The sequence below is a fragment of the Procambarus clarkii genome, chromosome 44 (genome assembly GCF_040958095.1).
Source record: "Procambarus clarkii isolate CNS0578487 chromosome 44, FALCON_Pclarkii_2.0, whole genome shotgun sequence".
NCBI classification, from domain to species: Eukaryota; Metazoa; Arthropoda; class Malacostraca; order Decapoda; family Cambaridae; genus Procambarus; species Procambarus clarkii.
Genome location: NC_091193.1, coordinates 31,646,722 through 31,670,785, shown reverse-complemented (window position 1 = coordinate 31,670,785; position 24,064 = coordinate 31,646,722). Strand labels below are relative to the sequence as shown.

General features: G+C 46.3%; 1 protein-coding gene across 1 annotated transcript in view; it reads right to left on the bottom strand.

Annotated features, from left to right (window-relative positions):
- Nucleotides 1-10,928: 10,928 nt before the first annotated feature.
- LOC138350214 (uncharacterized) overlaps nucleotides 10,929-24,064 on the bottom strand; it is a 94,155-nt gene continuing 81,019 nt past the window's right edge. The window contains exons 5-6 of the mRNA XM_069300562.1: nucleotides 23,225-23,348; nucleotides 10,929-11,287 (exon numbers count right to left, since the gene is read on the bottom strand). Coding sequence (XP_069156663.1) covers nucleotides 11,155-11,287; nucleotides 23,225-23,348 — 257 coding nt within the window. The 3' untranslated portion in view covers nucleotides 10,929-11,154. The remainder of the gene's footprint in view (nucleotides 11,288-23,224; nucleotides 23,349-24,064) is intronic.

Here is a 24,064-nt window from a genome sequence, read left to right as displayed (position 1 = left end):
AGTGTGTGGTAGTGTAGTGGGGTGTGTAGTAGTGTGATGGGGTGTGTGGAAGTGTGGTGGGGTGTGCGGTAGTGTAGTGGGGTGTGCGGGACAGTAGTGGGGGCTGTGTGGTAGTGTGGTGGGGGTGTGGAACTGTAGTGGGGTAGTGTGGTAGTGTGGTGGGGATGTGGTAGTGTGGTGGGGTAGTGTGGTAGTGTGGTGGGGATGTGGTAGTGTGGTGGGGGTGTGTTGTAGTGTGGTGCGTGTGTGGTATATTAGTGGGTATGTGGTAGCGAGGTGGGGTGTGTGGTAGTGTGGTGCGTGTGTGGTATATTAGTGGGTATGTGGTAGCGAGGTGGGGTGTGTGGTAGTGTGGTGGGGTGTGTGGTAGTGTGGTGAAGTGTGTGGGAGTGTGGAGGGATGTGTGTTATTGTGGTGGTGTGTGTGGTAGTGTGGTGGTGTGTGTGGTAATGAGGTGAGGTGTATGGTAGTGTGGTTTGGGTGTGTGGTTGTGTAGTGGGTGTATGGTAGTGTAGTGGGGTGTGTGGTAGTGTGGTGGGAGTGTGTGGTAGTGTAGTGGGGTTTGTAGTAGTGTGATGGGGTGGGTGGAAGTGTGGTGGGGTGTGTGTTAGTGTGGTGGGGTGTGTGCGACTGTAGTGGGGGCTGTGTGGTATTGTAGTGGGGAGTGTGGTAGTGTTGTGGGGTGTGTGGTTGTGTGGTGGGGTGTGTGGTAGTGTGATGGGAGTGTGGTGGGGGTGTGTGGTAGCGTAGTGGGGTGTGTGGTAGTGATGTGGGGTGTGTGGCAGTTTAGTGGGGGTGTGTGGTAGTGTGGTGGGCGTGTGCTAGTGTGGTGGGGTGTGTGGAAATGTGGTGGGGTGTATGGTAGTGTAGTAGGGTGTGTGCTAGTGTGGTGGGGTGTGTGTTAGTGTGGCGGGGTGTGTGGTAGTATGGTTGGGTTGTTTGATAGCCAGGTGGGGTGTGTGGTAGTGTGGTGGGGTGTGTGGTAGTGTGGTGGGGTTTGTGGTAGTGTGGTGGGGTGTGTGATTGTGTGGTGGGGTGTGTGGTTGTTCGGTGGGGTGTGTGGTAGTGTAGTGGGGTGTGTGGTTGTGTGGTGGTGTGTGGTAGTGTAGTGGGGTAGTGTGGTGGGGGGTGTGGTAGTGTGGTAGTGTGGTAGGGTGTTTGGTAGTGTGGTGGGTGTCTGATAGCGAGGTGGGGTGAGTGGTTGTGTGGTGGGGGGTGTGGTAATGTGGTGGGGTAGTTGGTGGGGGGGGTATGGTAGTGTGGTTGGGTGTGTGGTAGTGTGGTGGGGTGTGTGGTAATATGGTGCGTGTGTGGTAGTGTAGTGGGTGTGAGGTAGTGTTGGGGGGGTATGGTAGTGTGGTGGGGTGTGTGGTAGTGTGGTGGGGTGTGTGGTAATGTAGGGTATGTGTGGTACTATGGAGGGGTGTGTGGTAGTGTGGTGGGTGTGTGGTAGTGTGTTGGGGTCAGTGGTACTGTGGTGGGGTGTGTGGTAGTATGGTGGGGTGTGTGGTAGTGTTCTTGGGTGTGTAGCTGTTTTTTGGGATGTGTGGTAGTGTGGTGAATTGTATGGTAGTGGGGTGGGGTGTGTGGGAGTGTGGGGGATGTGTGGTAGTGTGGTGAAATGTGTACTCACCTATTTGTACTCACCTATTTGTGCTTGCGGGGGCTAAGCTTAGGCTCTTTGGTCCCGCCTCTCAACTGTCAATCAACTGGTGTACAGATTCCTGAGCCTACTGGGCTCTATCATATCTACACTTGAAAATGTGTATGGAGTCATCCTCCACCACATCACTGCCTAATGCATTCCATCCGTTAACTACTCTGGCACTGAAAAAGTTCCTTCTAACGTCTGTGTGGCTCATGTGGGTACTCAGTTTCCACCTGCGTCCCCTTGTTCGCGTCCCACCAGTGTTGAATAGTTTATCCTTGTTTACCCGGTCGATTCCTCTGAGGATTTTGTAGGTTGTGATCATGTCTCCCCTTACTCTTCTGTCTTCCAGTGTCGTAAGGGGCATTTCCCGCAGCCTTTCCTCGTAACTCATGCCTCTTAGTTCCGGGACTAGTCTAGTGGCATACCTTTGGACTTTTTCCTGCTTCGTCTTGTGCTTGACAAGGTACGGGCTCCATGCTGGGGCCGCATACTCCAGGATTGGTCTTACATATGTGGTGTACAAGATTCTGAATGATTCCTTACACAGGTTCCTGAACGCTGTTCTGATGTTAGCCAGCCTCGCATATGCCGCAGACGTTATTCTTTTTATGTGGGCTTCAGGAGACAGGTTTAGTGTGATATCAACTCCTAGATCTTTCTCTCTGTTCGTTTCATTAAGTACTTCATCTCCTATTCTGTATCCTGTGTTTGGCCTCCTCTTTCCACCACCTAGTTTCATTACTTTGAATTTACTCGGGTTGAACTTCAACAGCCATTTGTTGGACCATTCACTCAGTCTGTCTAGGTCATCTTGTAGCCTCCTACTATCGTCCTCAGTTTCAATCCTCCTCATAATTTTTGCATCATCGGCAAACATTGAGAGAAACGATTCTATACCCTCTGGAAGATCATTTACACATATCAGAAACAGTATAGGTCCAAGGACTGATCCCTGCGGTACTCCACTCGTAACGTCTCGCCAATCTGAGACCTCACCCCTCACACTGACTCGTTGTCTCCTGTTACTTAGGTACTCCTGTATCCAACGGAGTACCTTCCCTTTCACTCCAGCCTGCATCTCCAGTTTTTTCACTAGCCTCTTGTGTGGCACTGTTTCAAAGGCTTTCTGACAATCCAAAAATATGCAGTCTGCCCTCCCTTCTCTTTCTTGCCTTATTTTTGTTGCCTGGTCGTAGAATTCAAGTAACCCTGTGAGGCAGGACCTGCCATTCCTGAATCCATGTTGATGCTGTGTTTCAAAGTTCTTTCGCTCCAGGTGCTCCACTAGCTTTCTTCGCACAATCTTCTCCATCATCTTGCATGGTATGCAGGTTAGGGACACTGGTCTGTAATTCAGTGCCTCCTGTCTATCCCCTTTCTTGTATATCGGGACTACGTTAGCTGCTTTCCAAATTTCTGGCAGTTCCCCTGTTGCCAGTGATTTGTTATACACCATGGAGAGCGGGAGGCACAGTTCTTCTGCTCCTTCCTTTATTATCCAAGGGGAGATTCCATCTGGACCTATAGCCTTTGTCACATCCAATTCTAGTAAACACTTCCTTACTTCCCCGCTGGTAATCTCAAACTCTTTCAGTGGTTCCTGGTTAGCTATTCCCTCTCTTATCTCTGGGATTTCTCCTTGCTCTAAGGTGAAGACCTCCTGGAATTTCTTATTCAGTTCCTCACACACTTCCTTGTCGTTCGTAGTGAATCCTTCTGCCCCCTAACCTTAATTTCATAACCTGTTCCTTTACTGTTGTTTTTCTCCTGATGTGGCTATGCAGCAATTTAGGCTGAGTCTTTGCCTTGCTTGCGATGTCATTTTCGTATTGTCTTTCTGCCTCTCTTCTCATCCTAACATATTCATTCCTGGCATTCTAGTATCTTTCTCTGCTCTCCAGTGTCCTGTTATTCCTATAGTTTCTCCATGCCCTTTTACTTTGCTGCTTAGGTAGCCTACATCTCTGATTAAACCATGGGTTTCTCATATTCATTTCACTGTTTTCCTTTTGGACTGGGACAAACTTGTTTGCTGCATCCTTGCATTTTTGCGTGATGTATTCCATCATATCTTGGGCCGTCTTTTCCCTGAGCTCTGTTTCCCATGCTATATCTGCTAGGCATTTTGTTATCTCCTCATAGTTTCTCTTTCGGTATGCTAACATTTTGGTTTCGGTATCCCTTCTCGAGTTCAATAACCCTTCTTCAATCAGGTACTCAAACACCAATACACTGTGGTCGCTCATTCCTACTGGGTCCTCAAAACTGATTTCTCTTATGTCAGAGTCGTTCAGGGTGAAAACCAGGTCGAGTCTCGCTGGTTCGTCATTTCCTCTCATCGTTGTGGGTTCACTGACATGCTGGGTTAAGAAGTTTCTAGTCGCCACCTCCAGTAGTTTGGCTCTCCACGTATCCTCGCCTCCATGCGGTTCCTTGTTCTCCCAATCAATCCTGCCGTGATTAAAGTCCCCCATGATGAGCAGGTGGGATCTATTTCTACATGCAGAAGAGGCTGCCCTCTCAATTATAGTGTTAACTGCCATGTTGTTGCTTTCGTACTCTTGACTGGGTCTTCTGTCATTTGGTGGAGGATTATATATTACTGCTACTACTATCCTTGGTCCTCCCATTGTCATGGTGCCTGCTATGTAGTCTCTGAAACCCTCACAGCCCGGGATAGCCATCTCCTTAAAACTCCATTCCTTTCTCATGAGTAGGGCCACTCCTCCTCCCCTACCTTCCCTCTCTTTCCTTATTATTGTGTACTCCTGGGGAAACACGGCATTCGTTATGATTCCAGAGAGTTTTGTTTCAGTGAGTCCAATTACATCTGGGTTCACTTCTTGTGCTCTTTCCCTTAGTTCACTTGCCTTGCTTGTAATCCCATCTATGTTCGAGTACATTGCCCTGAAACTAACTCTCTTCTGCTTCTCCTCTGGGGAGGACCTGTGGGGTCTGGGGTGAGCGGGAGCTGGGAGGATCAGGTATGGGGAGACTGGTGGAGGAGGAAGGGCTTGGGGGGGTAGGGGGGAGGGCGAGGGTAGGGGAGTGGGTGAGGGGGGGAGGGGGAGGGTAGGGGGAGTGGGTGAGGGGGGAGGGTAGGGGGAGTGGGTGAGGGGGGGAGGGTTGGGTGGGTGGGTGAGAGGGGGAGGGTTGAGGGGGGTGGGGGGATGGGGGAGAAAGGGGGGTTTGGGGGGAAAGGGAAGGCTGAGGTGGTTGAGGAAGAGGGGAGGGTTTTGGGGAGTGGTGGAGAGGGGAAGGCTTAGGTGGGGTGGGGGAGAGTGGGGAGCTTAGGGGGGTGGGGGAGAATGGAGGGCTTGTGGGTGGGAGGGACGGAAGGGCATGTGGGAGAAGGGAGGGCTTGGGGGATGGGGGAGAAGGGAGGTCCTGGGGGAAGGGGGGAGTGGGAGGAGGGGGTGAGTGGGAGGAGAGGGGTGGGGGGGTTAGGGTGCCTTAGGTGGGTCCTTAGTGGGGGGCTGACAGGGGTTGGGGCAGGTAGGGTGTCTGTTGGGTAGAATGAGGGGGTGGTGCCGCACTCCCTGTGGCTAATGCACTGTTTGAGGAGGGTTCCCCATTTCCCTCTGGGATTGTAGGGATCGGGGGTGTGGCTCCCTGATTCCTTTCTCTCTCCCTGCGCTCCTTCCTCGCGTCTGCTGCTTGCATTCTCTCTTCCCTTGTCATATCCCTCTGCAAGAATACTCTTTTGAACTTCCCTCCACCTGCTAGACAGCACTTCCTTTCTAATAGTTCCTCTTTCGCGATTTCGCTCATGAAAACCACCTTCATCATTCGGTCTCTGTCCTTGTTGTACTTTCCAAGCCTGAAAACCTTTTCAACATTTCGCTCAGCTCCCTCCATCCTTACCTCTTTAAGGATCTCTTTAATCATGTTTTTGTCCTTGTCTCTCCGCTCCTTTGGTCTGGTCCCTGTTTGCTCCTTAATGCCTGCTACTACTACTGCTCTATTTCTCTCTATCAGCCGGCTGGTACATCTAGCCGCTTCCTGAGACGAAGCCACTTCCATGGCAACTTCCTTAACTGCAGACCTAGCTTCAGGGCTCGTTTTAAGTATTTCAGCAAATGAGAGCTGAGGCGTGGAGGTCCCCTCCACAGTAGCATTCCTGTCTCCCTGAGGCACGGTTTGTGTCTGGTATTGTGGAGAATTCTCCTTCAGGCTTCTTATCTCCTCCTTTGCTGCCCTTAGTTCAACCTGCAGGTTGGCAACCGTCTCCCTCATTACCCTCAGTTCTTCACTGAATTCCTCCCACATTTGCTGGAATACTCCCTTCATCCCGGCTTCCTGTTCCCCCCCTTCCTCTGAATTTGTTCCAGCCGCGATTGACATCCTGCGTGTGTAAGCCCGAGTTCGTGTCCCATCCATGTTTTGCCCGATAGAGGGAGAGAGAGAGAGAGAGAGAGAGAGAGAGAGAGAGAGAGAGAGAGAGAGAGAGAGAGAGAGAGAGAGAGAGAGAGAGAGAGAGAGAGAGAGAGAGAGAGAGAGAGAGGGAGAGAGGGAGAGATAGATAGAGAGAGAGAGAGAGAGAGAGAGAGAGAGAGAGAGAGAGAGAGAGAGAGAGAGAGAGAGAGAGAGAGAGAGAGAGAGAGAGAGAGAGAGAGAGAGAGAGAGAGAGAGAGAGAGAGAGAGAGAGAGAGAGAGAGAGAGAGAGAGAGAGAGAGAGAGAGAGAGAGAGAGAGAGAGAGAGAGAGGAGAGAGAGAGAGAGAGAGAGAGAGAGAGAGAGAGAGAGAGAGAGAGAGAGAGAGAGAGAGAGAGAGAGAGAGAGAGAGAGAGAGAGAGAGAGAGAGAGAGAGAGAGAGAGAGAGAGAGAGAGAGAGAGAGAGAGAGAGAGAGAGAGAGAGAGAGAGAGAGAGAGAGAGAGAGAGAGAGAGAGAGAGAGAGAGAGAGAGAGAGAGAGAGAGAGAGAGAGAGAGAGAGAGAGAGAGAGAGAGAGAGAGAGAGAGAGAGAGAGGGAGAGAGAGAGAGAGAGAGAGGGGGGGGGGAGACAGAGAGAGGGGGGGAGGGAGGTAGGTGTGTTTGAGTGTGTATTGAAGGGGGGGAGGAGGTGGGAGAGAGGGAGGGGATAGCGAGGGTGTGTGGGGATGGCGAGGGTGTGTGGGGATGGCGAGGGTGTGTGGGGATGGCGAGGGTGTGTGGGGATGGCGAGGGTGTATGGGGGGATTATAGAGGGACTGTTACATGCATATGGTCGGGAGGCAGTGTGTTTACAGTCTCTGCTCTGTTGGGAGGGGGTGGGGGTTAGAGAGGGGAGAGGGGAGAGTTGTCTCCGTGTAGGTAGAGCGGAGTGTTTTTCACACTTTTGTGTCAGAAACTAGTTCCCACATGAGCCTCCCATTTCCCGTGATATTCGTTTCAGTTTGTTACCTTATATCCAAGACTAACTATTAAAAAGCAATAACACTGTACACCAATTGGCTGACTGACTTTGTGAGAGGCTTTACCTTACCGCCAATTCCAAATCCCGCAGCACAAACAGGTGTTAAGCACTGTTGACAGTGGTGTGTAGGCCTGTTGTCTCCATCCACGCCGCTGCCAGGCGTAGGTCCCTCCAACTTGTCACTATATATCACCAGTATTCTGCTCCTTAATCCTCTTAGCACCGATATAGTTCAATGCCACATGTTTAGAATCACTTCTTCACTATCCTATTCACTATTTGTTATGATCTTCACTATCACATCTAGTTGTGTACACTCTGACCATCAGTGGCCCACGTGCTTGTCCTGGCACAGATGTTGTACCCCTGATCTTGTCTAATATGCACTATCGGACACTATCCATAAGTTTTCTAGTTTCAAAATGGTGTGTTGCACTTTGTATTCTCACTGAACACCGAATTTCCCGTGTATCCCTCTGATGTCCCGAGATATGAAGCCTTATTGACGAGCGCGGCCAACGGCGGCTCGGCACCCTCCCTCGCGTCCCACTGTGTGAGTATGCGCTAACGTGTGCTAGTGGCTTTACAAGAACTTTAATTCAACTTATTTTCTATATTCTCTGTTAACCCCCAATGTAACTTCTTGTATATAAATTTATAAATAAATAAATACATTGTAACCTCGATTAACGAATTTAATCCATTCCGGCACCGAGCTCGTCATGTGAAATGCTCGTTTTTCAAAACGAACTTCCCCATTTAAAAGATTGGAAATAAAAATAATCCGTTCCACCACCGAAATATATCAATGTGATATTTGATTTTGTAAATAATGGAGCAGCCTACCTGACATATACTGAACGAACCTTTATGATATTTTTTCTTTTTTCAAATTTGTTCAGTTTTTTTAAGAAACATATGTGCTCCATATGCCTACCTGACAAACACTGAACAAAACTTAATGACATTTGTTCTTTTTCCAACTTTGTTGACTTTTTTATATATATTTTATATATATATATATATATATATATATATATATATATATATATATATATATATATATATATATATATATATATATATATATAGCGAAAGGTTCGTTCAGTGTATGTCAGGTAGTTTGCTTCATGTTTCTGAAAAAGAAAATGAAAAATATAAAAATAATTGAACAAAGTTGAAAAAAAGGAAAAACGTCATAAAGGTTCGCTCAGTGTTTGTCAGGTAGGATGCTCCATTATGACAATCTTTCTTTGTTTCAAATGTGTAGAATTTGTTTTGTATTTTTCATATATATATTAAAAATGGAGCAGCCTACCTGGCACACACTGAACGAACATATATGGCATTTTCCTTTTTTTCCATTTTTTTAAGAAACATGGAACATCGTGCCTGACATACACTGAATAAACCATTTTGACATATGTTCTTTTTTAAAAAAATGTTGTTTATTCTACAAAAAAAAATTCAATGCATTGCAACATCACAGCAGTCACCCCTTTACATCCCAGCATCATTAGCATGTTAAAAAAAAAATTATTTGCATTGTAGGAGGCGTGCGAGAATGTGCGAGAAGCAGCAGGAATGCACCATGTGGTTTTCTCGTTAATGAAATGAGTGCTCGCCAATGGAGATAAATTGTCGGCGATCAGCGCTCGATATTCAAAATGCTCGTAATTTGAGGCGCTCGTCACTCGAGGTTTCACTACTTATGAACCTTCATAGCCAACTTACTTAGGAAGAAATACATGGAGCTTCACGAATCTAGGTCCAGTGTTGCCAGCTCGCCCAGATATTCCCTCGAAAAATGTTTCCTTCAAAGATTATAAGTTATCCCTGAACATCAAGGTTGATTATCAAGGAAATATTGCATATCATTATAGTCACATTAATACTGTGCAATATCTTATTACATTCCTGCCAAATAATTATAAGGTAAAATAGGATAAAGAATTCAACATATATAAAACCCAAAATTAGAGCTCCTGACCTCGGTCACAGGGCTCCTGACCTCGGTCACAGGGCTCCTGACCTCGGTCACAGGGCTCCTGACCTCGGTCACAGGGCTCCTGACCTCGGTCACAGGGCTCCTGACCTTGGTCACAGGGCTAGGCCTGTACCACACAACCTGCCTGTGCCTGTACACTCCCACACTGTACTCCCACACTGTACACTCCCACACTGTACTCCCACACTCCCACACTGTACACTCCCACACTCCCACACACACTCTCCCACATTCTAACATCCTCCAACACCCTCCCATACTCTCAAACACCCTCTCCCACCTTCTTACACCCTTCCACCCTCTTACACACCCTCTGCCATACTCTCTCACACATACACCCTCTCCCACCTTCTAACACCCTCCCACACTTTCACACACACACTCACACCTCCCACACTCTCCCACACCCCTTCCCACACACTCACACACCCTCCCACACTTTCACACACACCCTCTCACATCCTCTCACACGCTCATACACTCTTATACATCCTCTCACACCACCTCTCGCACCCTCACATAAACCTCCCCACACCATTACACACCGTCACACACCCTCCCATACCCTCTTATACCCGCACATACCCTTCACGCACCCTCACACACACTCTCACACTCTCATGCACCCTCTTGCACCCTCTCACACCCCCTCACAACACCGTCACACACTCCTGCACCCTCACACACCCTCCACTTTCTAACACACCTTCACACACCCTCATACAGTCTCACACACACCCTCTCACACCCCTCTTGCTCCCTCACACACCCTCCGACACTCTCACACACGCTCCCACACTCTCCAACACCCCTCCCATACACTCTCCCTCACCCTTACACACCCTCCTAAACTCTCCCACACTCTTCCACACCCTCACGCACCCCTCACATAACCTCACACACCCTCCCACACTCTCACACACCCTCCCACTCTCACACACCCTTCCACACTCTCACATACCCTCCCACACCCTCCTTACACTTTTCACACCCTTCTACACTCTCCCACACCCTTACATACACTCTCATGCACCCTCTTGCGCCCTCTCACACCCTCACACACTCTCATACACACTCCTGCACCCTTCACTTTTTAACACGCCCTCCCACACCCTCCCACTCTCACACACACTCTCTCGCATCCTCGCACACCCTCACACACTCTGATACACCCTCACAAACCCTCCCACAGTCTCACATACACCCTCTCACACTCCTCTCGCTCCCTCCCAAACCTTCCCACACACTCCAACAGTCTCACACACCCTCAAACACTCTTACACATCCTCACACACCCTCACTCACTCTCACATGGGGCACCGGTGGCCGTGTGGAGAGCACGTTGGCACGTAATCTTGTGGCATGGGTTCGATTCCCGGCGCCGGCGAGAAAACAAAATGGGCAGAGTTTCTTTCACCCTGATGCCCCTGTTACCTAGCAGTAAATAGGTACCTGGGAGCTAGACAGCCTCTTTCATCAGTTGATTGTCAGTCGAGAGGCGAGACCAAAGTGCCAAAGTACAAGTAGGTGGTTGCTGGGTCTACGATTTGATTGACTGAAAATAACGTATTTTATACATTCTAACAATGACTTTATAAAATTAGTTAAAGTGAACATTTGTACTACCAAATAAAAACGTCATAAAATGTTTTGTGTTTGCTGGGACTCATCTTGGCACGACTGCTTCTCACCTACTGACCAACTCAACATGATTTAAATGTCATATTCTTACATACTGTTTTTGTATCCCATATTCTTATGTATTTTACTTTTTCCTTCATTTGTATGCAGTGTATATATACATTTAACATAGATATTTAGAAATATTTAATATTAGATATTTAGAAACTGGTCGGATTTGGGAAATAAATATAAATGGATACGAATAAATTTAATTGAAATTAGAATATTGTTCTTGCCCAGAATGGTTATGGGGCATAATATATACATGAAGGTACCTATATAATCCTTAAATATGATCGTTGAATATATAAAATGTCAAGAAATCCTTGAGAGCGCAATGCTGAGCAAAACTTTGAAGATATATATAAGCGCTCGTTTGGATACCTGCTATCACTGAGTTGAATGTCAAACTACAGGGATCATTTATAAACCTTTTGACAAAGTGGCACAGACTGGGCATAACCACAAGAAATATCATGCAAATAGTACTTGTCAGGATGATACATAATTAAACAGTTCTCTCCGCGACCGCCGCCTGGTTCTGGCCTGTATCTGGAAAAGAAAAAAACATGAGTATGATGGTAAGTGTTGACAGTTCTGTAGCGAATAGATTATCCTAATAATATACTCGCTCCAAACTCATTAGCCTAATGAGAGAAGCAAAGCTCTCATTAGAACTAATTATGGAATTCAAACCTTTCCCTACTTCCAGTTAATATTTCTGCCAACCTTTGGAGAATGATGAGGTGTTGTCCGAGCATATAAGCAGCAGAATAGTGAGTAATAATCAGTCTACTTTCATGTGTGGCTTAGAACAGACACTTGTGAGATACTGTACCAACTCTCAGTGCACTCAAGTCACTGTCACACCATTGCTCGCCAATTATCACCGGCAAACTTCTGTATACTCGACCATATATATATATATATATATATATATATATATATATATATATATATATATATATATATATATATATATATATATATATATATATATATATATATATATATATATATATATATATATATATATATATATATATTTTGGTAGCAGTCTTTCCTGTAGACAGATATTATTAAATATGACCGAAAAAGTAAGATTAATAATTCTAACACGAATTTTCTCGATCTTTCTTATGTTTCTTTTCACTGTTGATGGTAAATGAAAAATCAATTCTCCAAAATTCATTTTTATTTCTAGTCTGGCGCGACACTTGAGCGCGTTTCGTAAAACTTATTACATTTTCAAAGACTTAGTTTACACACACACACAACTTATAACTGAATAGAGCTTAAACATCTTCGAATTTTTATACCTGCATTTGGGTGAGGTGATATGTTACAGCAGTTTTGGATGAGGTGAAAACAAACTTTCAACACAAGCCAGAACACGAAACAATGGGTATTGAAGGTAAGAATGGAAGTAATTGCAGAGGGCCTATTGGCCCACATTTCTTGATGCTTCTATATTGGAGCGGAGTCTTGAAGTGGGTAGAATATAGTTGTCACAACTACATTCTCTGCAGGTCTTCCAGCAGGGAATCTTGTGTGCCTGCCAGAGTGCCATCATCCAGGAATCAGATGTGGAGCTCACTGGACAGTCTGGTTGTAATTTCTCGAACCGCTATGCAAAAGAGGAAGGGTGCAAGTGGGTCTCCCTGTTTAATTCCCTCTGCTGAGGTGACTTCATGTTTGCCAAACAGGAGGGTTGAGTCTTTGCTGTAGCCTGCTGACACAAACGGGAGAATGCTTGGGCAATGTTCCTGGACTGCAGTGAGGATTGCTTCCCTTTTGACCGAGTTGAAAGCGTTTTTAAAATCTAATTTTACTACTGCCTGGTCTTCAGTAAGAGAGCTAATGTAGGCTCGTGCAGCATGAGCCGCTGCTTCACAGCCTTGGGGGACTCCAAACCCCAGCTGGTTGGGTTGCAGCATGGTGGCTGCTTCCATTCGGATACTTCTGACAGCAGCCCTTGCAACTAGGCGGCGAAGGGTATTACCAACGGCAATGGGTCTGATCCCTCCCCCCCTTCCTTTTCAGGGCACATAGGGATGCACCAAAGAAGAATGGTTTGATTTCACCAGGGATTAACCCGGCGAGGCAGTTGTTGACAAACGTTGTGATTTCTGTCAGGAGCGCTTCTGCAGCTGGGCCAAGAACAGGGGTCACCATTTCCTTCACATGTTGAGGTCTTACCCCTGTGTAGCCTCCTGAGGAGCCTGGGGGAAATGAAACGATAGCTTTATAAACCTCTGACTCCCGGAGGACGAGAGGTTCCTGGTTAGGGGCGAGCCTGACCTGTGGGGGAGGTCCACCTACGGCCCTGAGAGGGTGTTTTTCTCTCAGTGCTTGGGCTGTGGTTTCATCCCAGGGCAAAATTTTGTCCTCACTTGTGATCAACCTGACTGCCCCGACTGTATTGCCCTCTTCAATTTTCTTGCTGACTTGGGTACCTAATTTTCTGTTGTCGCTGATTGTCGTACTTGGTCTGCCTCGGCGGTGTTTGGTGTGTTTGGGGAGGCGGACTAGGTTGTCAGTCCTAGGGAAATCCCTAATTGCTTTATTGACGGATGAGGCCAGTGTCTTGCCTCCTCTGTCTGGTACACCTAAGCATGCATTGCCAAAAAGTAGCAGATTGTGCCAGGCTTTGATGGTATCAGGTGCATCAAGGTTATTTGACCCTCTGTTGACTTTTGCGATGAGGTCCGTGTATTTCCCGGCAGCAAATGGGCGAGAGGCCTTTGGGATGTGGGCGAGTTTCCTGGTTGACGTTGCTTTAATTGCCTCTAGCAGGTCGTCTGTTGCAATGTAATCTGTTGCGATTTGTACTGGTGCAACAGGCTCCTGAGTGCTGCCTCCTCCCACGGGAGGCCTCACTGACCCAGGACAGTCACCATGCTGGCGTATGACTCTGGAGACCGAGTTGATGCTGATGTTGCTCACACAAACAGTGCATGTGCCTCTCCTTTGATTGGCTTCGGGAGGGGTGAGCTGGCTGGTAGCGGCCTCTTCTGCCATCCCCTTAGGTAAAGTGACTGTTTTTTTTTTTTTTTTTTTTGGGGGGGGGGGAGTAAAGAGGAAGGAGAGGCATAGGTGAAGGGAAGTATAGAAGTGGGAAATACAGTGAGAGGTATGAAAGTAGGCGGGCTGTCCGCCTTGCTGACACCATGTGTGGGTGTTGGCAGCTAAGCTAAGCTGGCTCCCTCTTGTCAGGGAGCTGTGAGTGTGTGAGAGGTTCTTCACATGTGTTTCACCATATATGGATGTTCATAGATGAATACTGTGTAGCATTCATATATACACACTCCGATGCTTCCACACATGTTATTCTGTTTAAGGCTCTTTATTTTATTATTATTATTTATCGAGTTGTCATACATATTATTTATCGAGTTGTTCATACATACACATATATGAACTGTTCATATATATACATATATAACTCATCTGGGGATTATATACTGTGGGACGGGGTTTTCGTCCAGAGAATCGAGGCTCTTGGGCCACCAGCTGTAGGAGCGGGGCGTCTCATCTTGGAGTAATCTTTCAAACATAGGGTCCTCTAACATTTCGATGGTGTTCCATACCCTGATGGCTTGGTGCTGCAGTCTGATGTTTAGTGGCTGTATGTTCAGGAGTTCGTGGAGCTCCTGGATTGTCTGATCATATGGTGGACGGTGTTTTGCTGCTCTCCTTAGCGCCTTATTTTGTACTGCTTGCAGTTTCTGCATGTTAGTTTTCTTTATGGTGTGTAGTGGTACTGGGGGATATTCTAGATGCGGCCGAACTAGAGCCTTATATAGGTGGATCTGAATGTTAGTACTGAGGCTTTGGAATCTTCTCAGTTTTCCTAATGCTGCTTTGGCTTTGTTTAGTCGGTCCCTTACATGAATTTGTATTCCTGTTCTATTTATCATAAGTCCCAGTTTTCTGCCTACCTCCGCATATTGGATCGGCTGGTTATCAAGGATGATGGGGTCCGGGTTTCTTTTCGCAATGTGTATTATTTGGAACTTTTGTTTGTTGGTGCTAATTTTCCATTGCTTCTCAAAGTTGTTTATGAATTCAATTGCTGCCTTGGTCTTGTTGGCTAGTAGCGGCTTTGATGGGCCCGGTTGGCATATTATTTGGGTAACATCATCAGCGTATGTGATGTATTCTCCATGTTGGGGTTGGGGTAGGTCAGCTGTATATATGTTGAATAGAGTGGGGGAGAGGCAGCTTCCTTGTGGTACTCCACTTTTCAGTTCTATTACGTCACCCAAGTAGCTGCCGATATTAAGCCTAGCAGTTCTATTGTCTATAAAGCTGCAGAGAGTAGCGGTAAATCTCTCAGGAAGCCCTAGTTCAGATATCTTATATTTTAGGCCTGTGTGCCACATTTTGTCGAAGGCTTTCGAGACGTCCCTAAGCACTATATTACACTGATCTTTTTCGACACTGCGTTGGTTATATGCTCGTAGATCAGGGCTATAGCTGTATGGGCCCCTCTGCGGTTTCTAAACCCATGCTGCCTGGTGTTATACTTCCCTTCCTCTTCCATGTACTTCACCAGTCTCTGATTGATAATTTTTTCGAATATTTTACCTGGTAAAATGTGCAGGTGCAGACTGTCACCATGCACTGGAGTATTTGTCTTTCCCTCCTGGCTTGGGGGGGACGAGGTTGTCTCCTATACCATGCGTCATGTCTGGGGTGGGTGGGCTCGTGGAGGTGGTGGGTGGGTGGGGGGGTTGGGAAGCTGCGATGGCCCCGTCTGGGAGGGGGGCCGGGGAGGGGAAGGCGCGACCACCTGGTAGTGGGAGGTGGGGGCGGGGGAACGGAAGATACTGCACCTCACTACGGGGGAGGGGGAAGACACTACACAAGGGGAGTGGGGGAACGGGAGACAATTCCCTCACTGGGAGTGGGGGAGAGAGTTGATGTGGCACTTAACACTTGGATAATTTGCTTTTGTCACTAAACACTGGTGAATGTGTCCTGGCACACTGGGTGTGGTGCACTCAACACGATACTCACAATGGTCCAGTCACCACAGGACTGGATTCAACTTATCTTTTTCAAGCACTTATTGGCACACTGGTGACCCAGTCTCTTGACCCCACCACATGTGTCCTTCCACCCTTTCCTGGTGAGGGAGCCGTAGGGCGTGTGACGTGTGTGGGCGTGGGCTGACGGTGGGCGTGGGGTGGCATTGGGCGTAGGGTTGCGTGGGGTGACGGTGGGCGTGGGGTGGCGGTGGGCGTAGGGTTGCGTGGGGTGGCGGTGGGCGTAGGGTTGCGTGGGGTGACGGTGGTCGTGGGGTGGCGTTGGGCGTAGGGTTGCGTGGGGTGACGGTGGGCGTGGGGTGCCGGTGGGAGTGGGGTAACGGTGGGAGTTGGGTGACGATGCGTGGGAGGTGGTGGTGGGCGTTGGTCGACAGTGGGCGTGGTGTGGACGATGGTCGTCGGGTCAGCCGCCGGGAGTGGGTTGCTGGGTGGGCTGACGAAGCCTGCGGGAGGCTAGGGAGAGGGGGGTAGGGGTCCCGCCACAGGCAGCGGTCACACACAATTAACACAAAGTTTCACAGGTGCATTATGTTTATCACTACAAACTCACCGTTCATCTGAAAAGACGCACACATTCACTTATAAGTCTGCTGGAATACAAGCAGGTTTGTGAGCCTCCCCTTCACTCCCCCCCCCCTCCACATGAGGCCTCCTCCCCGCCTGGAGGCTGTTGTTTATGGAGGCACTGAGATAACCCTCACCCAAGGCTGTGTCCTTCCCCTCCCTAGCACGCCTCCCGCCGGGACAACACACCTTTTACAGTTGATTCTGTTGCACTGCTGGAGAGGTAGGCTTCCTCGACCCACTAAGAGTCTTCAGCAGGTATTAACACAGACATGAGTCGATTCTTGACTTCCTCAGGCACTGTTATCCTTGTTGAATGGGCACAAATGTGGGACCCAACCCCCTGCACGACCGCCTGCTACGGCTGCCCCACACAATATATATATATATATATATATATATATATATATATATATATATATATATATATATATATATATATATATTTTTTTTTTTTTTTTTTTTTTTTTTTTTTTTTTTTTTTTTTTTTTTTTTTTTTTTTTTTTTTTTTTTTTTTTTTTTTTTTCTTAACATCAGGGCTTAGTTGAAATAGGAGTTCTCCAAAACTCATTTTCGTACTTTTAACGTGAAGAAAAAAAGTGATTTACTATAGAATGTATTACACTTATTTATACAACTTGCACAACGTTTCGAACCTCCATGGTTCATTAGAGGTTAAGGTTAAAGAGGTACCTGTTTATGTTATTAGTACCATCGAAGACAGGGTCTTCAGTAGCAGACAAAAACCAACTGTATATTGCCGTTATGTAGATGACATATTCGTAATAGTAAAAGACTCAGATGAACTAATTGACCTACAAAGACATCTAGAGAGAGAGTCAGTACTCCGATTTCACATGAAAATTGTGAAAATAACAGTCTGCCATTCTTGGATGTACTAATAACAAAAACAGGAACCTCTTTAAGCACCAACGTATATACCAAGCCCACCAACATTGGATTATGCCTGAACGGTAGAAGTGAGTGCCCCCAAAGATACAAAGCCAGTGTTCTCAATGCTTATATTCGTCGAGCGCTTACCCACTACTCTGAATGGAGCAACGTGAGTAGAGAGTTTGAAAGAGTAACTCAGGTATTGGTGAACAACGGATATAGCAACGCAGAAATAAACGCTGCTATAAGAAGACACTTGGACCGTTGGTATAATCCAGAAACCACAACACCTCCAATAAAATTATATTACAAATCAACCATGCACAGTGAACATATAAATGAGGAAGGAATAATGAAAGAAATAATCCGTAAAGGAGTAAAAAGCACTACTCCTAACCAAAACATAAACCTGATAATATTCTACAAAACCAAGAAGACTTCCGAACTCCTTATCAAAAACAGCCAGAAGCCGACGGAGAACCCTCTACAGCAGTCAAGCGTTGTATATATGTACACATGCCCCCACGAAGGATGTAACCTTCAATATAAGTACATAGGTATGACGTCGACCAAGCTGACGAGGCGTTTGACAAGCCATCTTCAATCCGGTGCCCCTAGGAATCACATGAGACAAGCCCATGACATCACTCTAATAAGAGAAATGTTGAACAAGAATACCTGCATAATAGACAAAACCCAAGATGCAAGAAGATTACAAATTCTTGAAGCAATTCACATAAGAATAGAACAACTGTGACGGTGTTCACCCCCCTTATATTTCTCCCACGCCTGCTGTAAGAGTCATGTCCGCTTTACCGGAGCGTTCTCTACGTCGCGGGCATCAGTTTGATATATGTGGGAGAGTGTAGTGTTCTCGAGGTGGAGAGAAATTCGTGAAAGAAAAGTATTTTGGCCTGTGATATAGGCTTTTTAGGAAGCCAATATGGCGCTGGCCCCTTCGTTTTGCCGCCAAAACTGTGTGACGTCAGTGGCACCAGATTGGTCACCGACAGCGATGTGGCACAGGGAGCCAATGAACACCTCCCTTGGCAAGTATGACATCACGAAGACATTGGGGTCCAGGTCATAGCGCCACGGCGGCGCCATCAGTCTGACACGACACGTCAAGGTGGACGGATGTGTGAAGGTTGATCCTGTCAATACGCCACTCCCGTGGATCTTACGCGTCACCTGTAGTCTGCATGTACGCAGACTTCTAAGTATGCTTCTATATTGGAGCGGAGTCTTAAAGTGGGTAGAATATAGTTGTGCATTAATTGGCTGTTGATTGCTGGTGTTGACTTCTTGATGTGTAGTGCCTCGCAGACGTCGACCCGCCTGCTATCGCTGTATCTATCGATGATTTCTGTGTTGTTTGCTAAGATTTCTCTGGTGATGGTTTGGTTGTGGGAAGAGGCTATATGTTCGTTAATGGAGCCCTGTTGCTTATGCATCGTTAAACGCCTGGAAAGAGATGTTGTTGTCTTGCCTATATACTGAGTTCTTTGAGGCTTACAATCCCCAAGAGGGCATTTGAAGGCATAGACGACGTTGGTCTCTTTTAAAACGTTCTTCTTTGTTTCTGGAGAGTTTCTCATGAGTAGGCTGGCCGTTTTTTTGGTTTTATAGTAAATTGTCAGTTGTATCTTCTGATTTTTGTCTGTAGAGATCACGTTTTTACTGACAATATCTTTCAGGACCCTTTCCTCCGTTTTATGGGCTGTGGAAAAGAAGTTCCTGTAAAATAGTCTAATAGGGGGTATAGGTGTTGTGTTAGTTGTCTCTTCAGAGGTTGCATGGCGTTTCACTTTCCTTCTTATGATGTCTTCCACGAAACCATTGGAGAAGCCGTTGTTGACTAGGACCTGCCTTACCCTACAGAGTTCTTCGTCGACTTGCTTCCATTCTGAGCTGTGGCTGAGGGCACGGTCGACATAAGCGTTAACAACATTCCTCTTGTACCTGTCCGGGCAGTCACTGTTGGCATTCAGGCACATTCCTATGTTTGTTTCCTTAGTGTAGACTGCAGTGTGGAAAACTCCGCTCCTTTCTATGACTGTTACATCTAGAAAGGGCAGCTTCCCATCCTTTTCCATCTCGTAAGTGAAAAGCAACACAGAATTCTGCTCAAATGCCTCCTTCAGCTCCTGCAGATGTCTGACATCAGGTATCTGTGTAAAAATGTCGTCAACATACCTGCAGTATATGGCCGGTTTCAAGTTCATGTCGACTAAGACTTTTTGCTCGATGGTACCCATGTAGAAGTTTGCAAACAGGACACCTAGGGGAAAACCCATGGCGACCCCATCTACTTGCTTATACATGTGTCCATCCGGGCTCAAGAAGGGTGCCTCTTTAGTACAAGCTTGGAGTAGTTTCCTTAGACTGTTTTATGGTATGTGAAGAGGAGTATAGGCCGGATCACGGATAAAGATGCAGTACTTCGAGCCTCCCCGAGTACCTCTACACAAGTTAACAGCGTCACCCCAGTCGTATCTATGAAACTTCAAGCACACTTGGATGAATTTAAAGATGTGACCCAATCCACCAGCCCTCGACCAGAAGTGCAACATACGATTACGCATCACATTACTAGAAGAGGAGCACCTACCTTCGCCAGACCACGCCGCCTGGCACCAGAACGACTGGCGGTAACACGTGCTGAATTCAACAAGCTACAGGAGGCAGGAATAATCCGCCCTTTAAACAGTCCATGGGCTTGACCTCTCCATATGGTCCCGAAAACAGCCCCCAGGAGATGGCGCCCTTTCGAGGACTACAGGGCTCTCAACGTTTGTACTCTGCCGGATTGCTACCCAATACCACACATCCAGCATTTCTCCCAGAGACTGAGCAACACAACCGTTTTTTTTCGAAAATTGACCTTGTGCGGGCATTTCACCAGATCCTGGTGGAACCGGCAGACATTTCGAAAACAGCAATCACAAAGCCTTTTGGACTGTTTGAATTCGTCTGGATGCCTTTTGGTCTACGGAATGCAACCAAAGACATTCCAACGCTTCATCGACCAAGTAGTTAAGAACTTAAGGACCTTCCTTTTTGCTATGCCTTCATTGACGATCTGCTGGTGGCCAGTACATCCCTGACAGAACATCTGCTACACCTCCGTCTCCTTCTCACCCGTCTGCGAAACTTCGGCTTGCAGCTCAACTCTGAAAAGTGTATTTTCCATGTTCCAGAGCTGGATTTCTTGGGACACCGTGTGTCAGCAGCAGGGGTCCAACCACTAGAGAAGAAAATCGAGGCAATCAAAATATTTCCACGCCCATCCACTCCAAAGAAGTTGTAATAATTTCTTGGCGTAGTGAATTTTTATCATCGATTCATCCCACGTTGTTCGGACATCTTGCGACACTTATACGACCAATTACGTGGTTGGAAACACACGTCCCGTCTTCCGTTGGAGTGGACTTCCCAGGCTTCCCAGACTTCCTATGATCATGATCATTAAATTATAACCTCCTTTCTTTTGCTATATGCTTCATATATTGTTGCGATATTTACCATGTAATCAACTCACAGGTGAAATTGAGGGGAAGGAGATAACAGCAAAGAATTACTTGGTTCTGCATGAACACGTCCTGACGCCAGCATGCTCAACCAGGAGACGACGCGACTTATATGATCAGGACGTGTGCATGGCTGATTAAACAAACTACATTCTATCTAATAGCTAAGCTGTGTTCTGTTTAAAACTAACCATAGTAGATTAATAACTACAGTAGTAGCAGTTTTCTACCAAACTATTAATCTTAATTTGGTAGGTTATATTATTAAATAACCCCCCAGGTTGTGAAGGGAGGCTATGAAAATAAATTAAATAATAAATTAGAAATTAGTTCTTAAGAAATAAATTAGAAATTAAATACATCATTAAATAAATAAATAAATAAATAAATTCCTCCTGGGAGATTTCCTCACGACTATTTACAAACAGGTCCAAGTTTAACTCAAAAGATGTATGATGTCTTGTTGAATTTAAAGTAAATCAATTTGCCTATATAGCAGGCATAAACAAAGTTTTCCTAAGAGTAGGTATCCAGGAGGAAGATTATCACTACACAAAACTCTCAAGGGTAAAGAACCCTGAAGACGAGAACAGTCACACTGTAAATTATCGTTTTCTTCTTTTCTCTTTGAAGAAACGTCTTCTCCATTCTTGCTACAAGCAACACGGAACACCCATCTGAAAAACTCAAACAGTCCTTACAAGGCTGAAATTAGCAAAAATCTTGATGTAGAACATTTTCAGGGGACAGCCAAATGTGAATCCAAACTGTTAAATATATATCAGGAGGCAAATCATGAATTGAAGGGAGCTAATATGCCATTGCAGTCATGGGCTTCCATTAATGAGACACAAGAAGGCTGGAAGATAAAGGTTGGGATCATCCCTCAACTCTAGAGCTGCACACAGCTAAGAGGTAGCCTCGCCCTCTACAAATAACCCGTCCTCTTAAAATAACGTCGCTTTTCGCTCGTATGCGCACTATGACGAAAAATGGATGGAATATGAACTGAATTCCGCTCACGAAAGTGACGTACTGTCTCTTTTTCTGTTTGAGTCCTCCGGCTTACTAGGTTAGGTTAGGAGAAGAAACATTCAATTAACAGTTTTCATGCTGTTTTGAAACCTTAGGAGAACTTCTTGCCCTCCTAACCTACCAGAGGACCCGTAACTTGCTGTTACTTGCTATTAATTATCAGAACCTTCAGAGTTGAAAGATTAATAAGATCTCAGTTAGAAGCTTACTGAAGGTTTTTTAATTCATATTTTGTGTAATGGATTCGATCAGGAAAGAGTGTTGAAAAGTAAAAACCCCACAATAACGTCAGTGTGCTGGATCCTGCTTGGTGCCCAATAACTTGAGCTGCACGGTAGAGCGACGGTCTCGCTTCATGCAGGTCGGTGTTCAATTCCGGACCGTCCAAGTGGTTGGGGACCATTCCTTTTCCCGTTCCATTCCAAATCCTTATCCTGACCTCTTCCAAGTACTATACATTCGTAATGGTTTTGCGCTTTCTTCTCATAATTCTCTCCTTCCAGCTTCCACCTAAACGACGAATGGTCACCTAGATTTGCTGTGCTCTGCCTAGGGACAGCCAGAGCAAAGAACACAATATTACTTATTTGGAATCAATAAGGTACTTTGGTATTTCCCTTCAACGGCTTGTACTGTTACAAAGCTTGGCGCATTCACCGGCTGAGGTCACTAGGAAGTTGATAGATTTTTCCGTTTTTCGGTTGGTTCTCCAAGCGATGAGATGGTATCCGACGCCGGCTTGGCCGAGAAGTGCCCGTAGTTTATGGGCTCCGGGTGTGCCCTCAGGGCATAGAGGGCAGTTAAGTTCTGCTCCATCAGAAGTCACTAGAAGATATCTTTGCCCAACTGGGCACGAGTTTTGGAGAGGGCATCGTGTTTGTGCCACGGGTGTGTGTGAGGTGAGAACGGTGCTCGCCTGAAGGATCTTCCCAGACAGTTGTACACCAGTGAGTTTATCAGATGCAAAGTACGCTAATATCCGAGTACAGGCGGAGTATACATCGCTAATGCTTTACCTTTACCATCAGGGGAATGTCGAGGCATGCTCAGCACCACTGCCGTCGTGGGGGCCGTAAATAAATAACAGCTCACAGTACTAATTATTTTGCCATGGATCACTGAGGATACAAACATAATAACATTCAGTGATATAATAGGTATACAGCTTATATAAGCAAACTTGGCATCTGACGACTTCACATTCTTCACAGAAGGATCAGTTGACCAGCAGGGACAAGGATCCGGAGCTGCAGTTAAGGCAGGAAATTCTGTAGTTGGTTGGAGATTCTTAAACGAGTGTTCAACTTTACAAACAGAGATGCTAGGACTTAAGGAAAACTATAATTGTTACAGTTGATTGTTTAAATATTATAAATTAAAAATAAGTAATAAATAATTATGTAGGATATTCTCACCCGTTAATTGATCCCCAGAAAGGTGGTCCTTTAGGCATCAGTTCTCCAGTGACCCAAGTCCAGACTCCCTCCTGAGCTTCATCTGACCCTCCAAGCCACACTCCAACGGCGGCATTTTCCGAATCTGTAAAATGTTTTGGTGTTGCTGAGGACTTAAAGGCTGTAGTGAACACTGAGTGTCACTGAATGCTGACATTCACTTGATTGACAGTTGAGAGATCAGTGGATTGACAGTTGCGAGGCGGGACCAAAGAGCCAACGTTCAACCCCCGCAAGCACTTACTTGCGGGGGTTGTACTTACAGGTGTACTTACAGATGTACGTATAGGTGTACAGGTGAGTACTTACGTGGGGAAATAGTTGAGTGGGGGAGTACTGGTCGGGGAAGGGGGGGGGAGGGAAATTTCAGGAAGTCTAGGGAGAAAAAGGAGCGAGAGAGTGTAGGAAGTTAGAGGAAGAAAGCAGTCGGAGGTGAGGGATGGAGAGGGAGGGTGAGAGACATGAGGGATTATTAATATTAATTAACATTTATAAAATGGAATGTCTATGTTTGTCCGAGGATGGAGGCCAGACGTTTAGGGGTTAGCCTGATGTAACTTTGCATGGTGGGTTGCGATTGTATGTCGAGTGTCCTAGTGTGGTTGGGGTCGACCCCCACGCCCCTCCTTAAGAAGGAAAGGCTCCTTTAAGAATACCAACGACCTACGAAGTATGAAATGAGGGTTTAATTGTTAAACGAGAGTTGGACAAATATTTCGGTCGTTATAGAAGTCGACTCAACGTCGATAACGATGATTGTATGTTACTCGTTCATCTTCTGCCACTGGAAGAGGCAGAAGA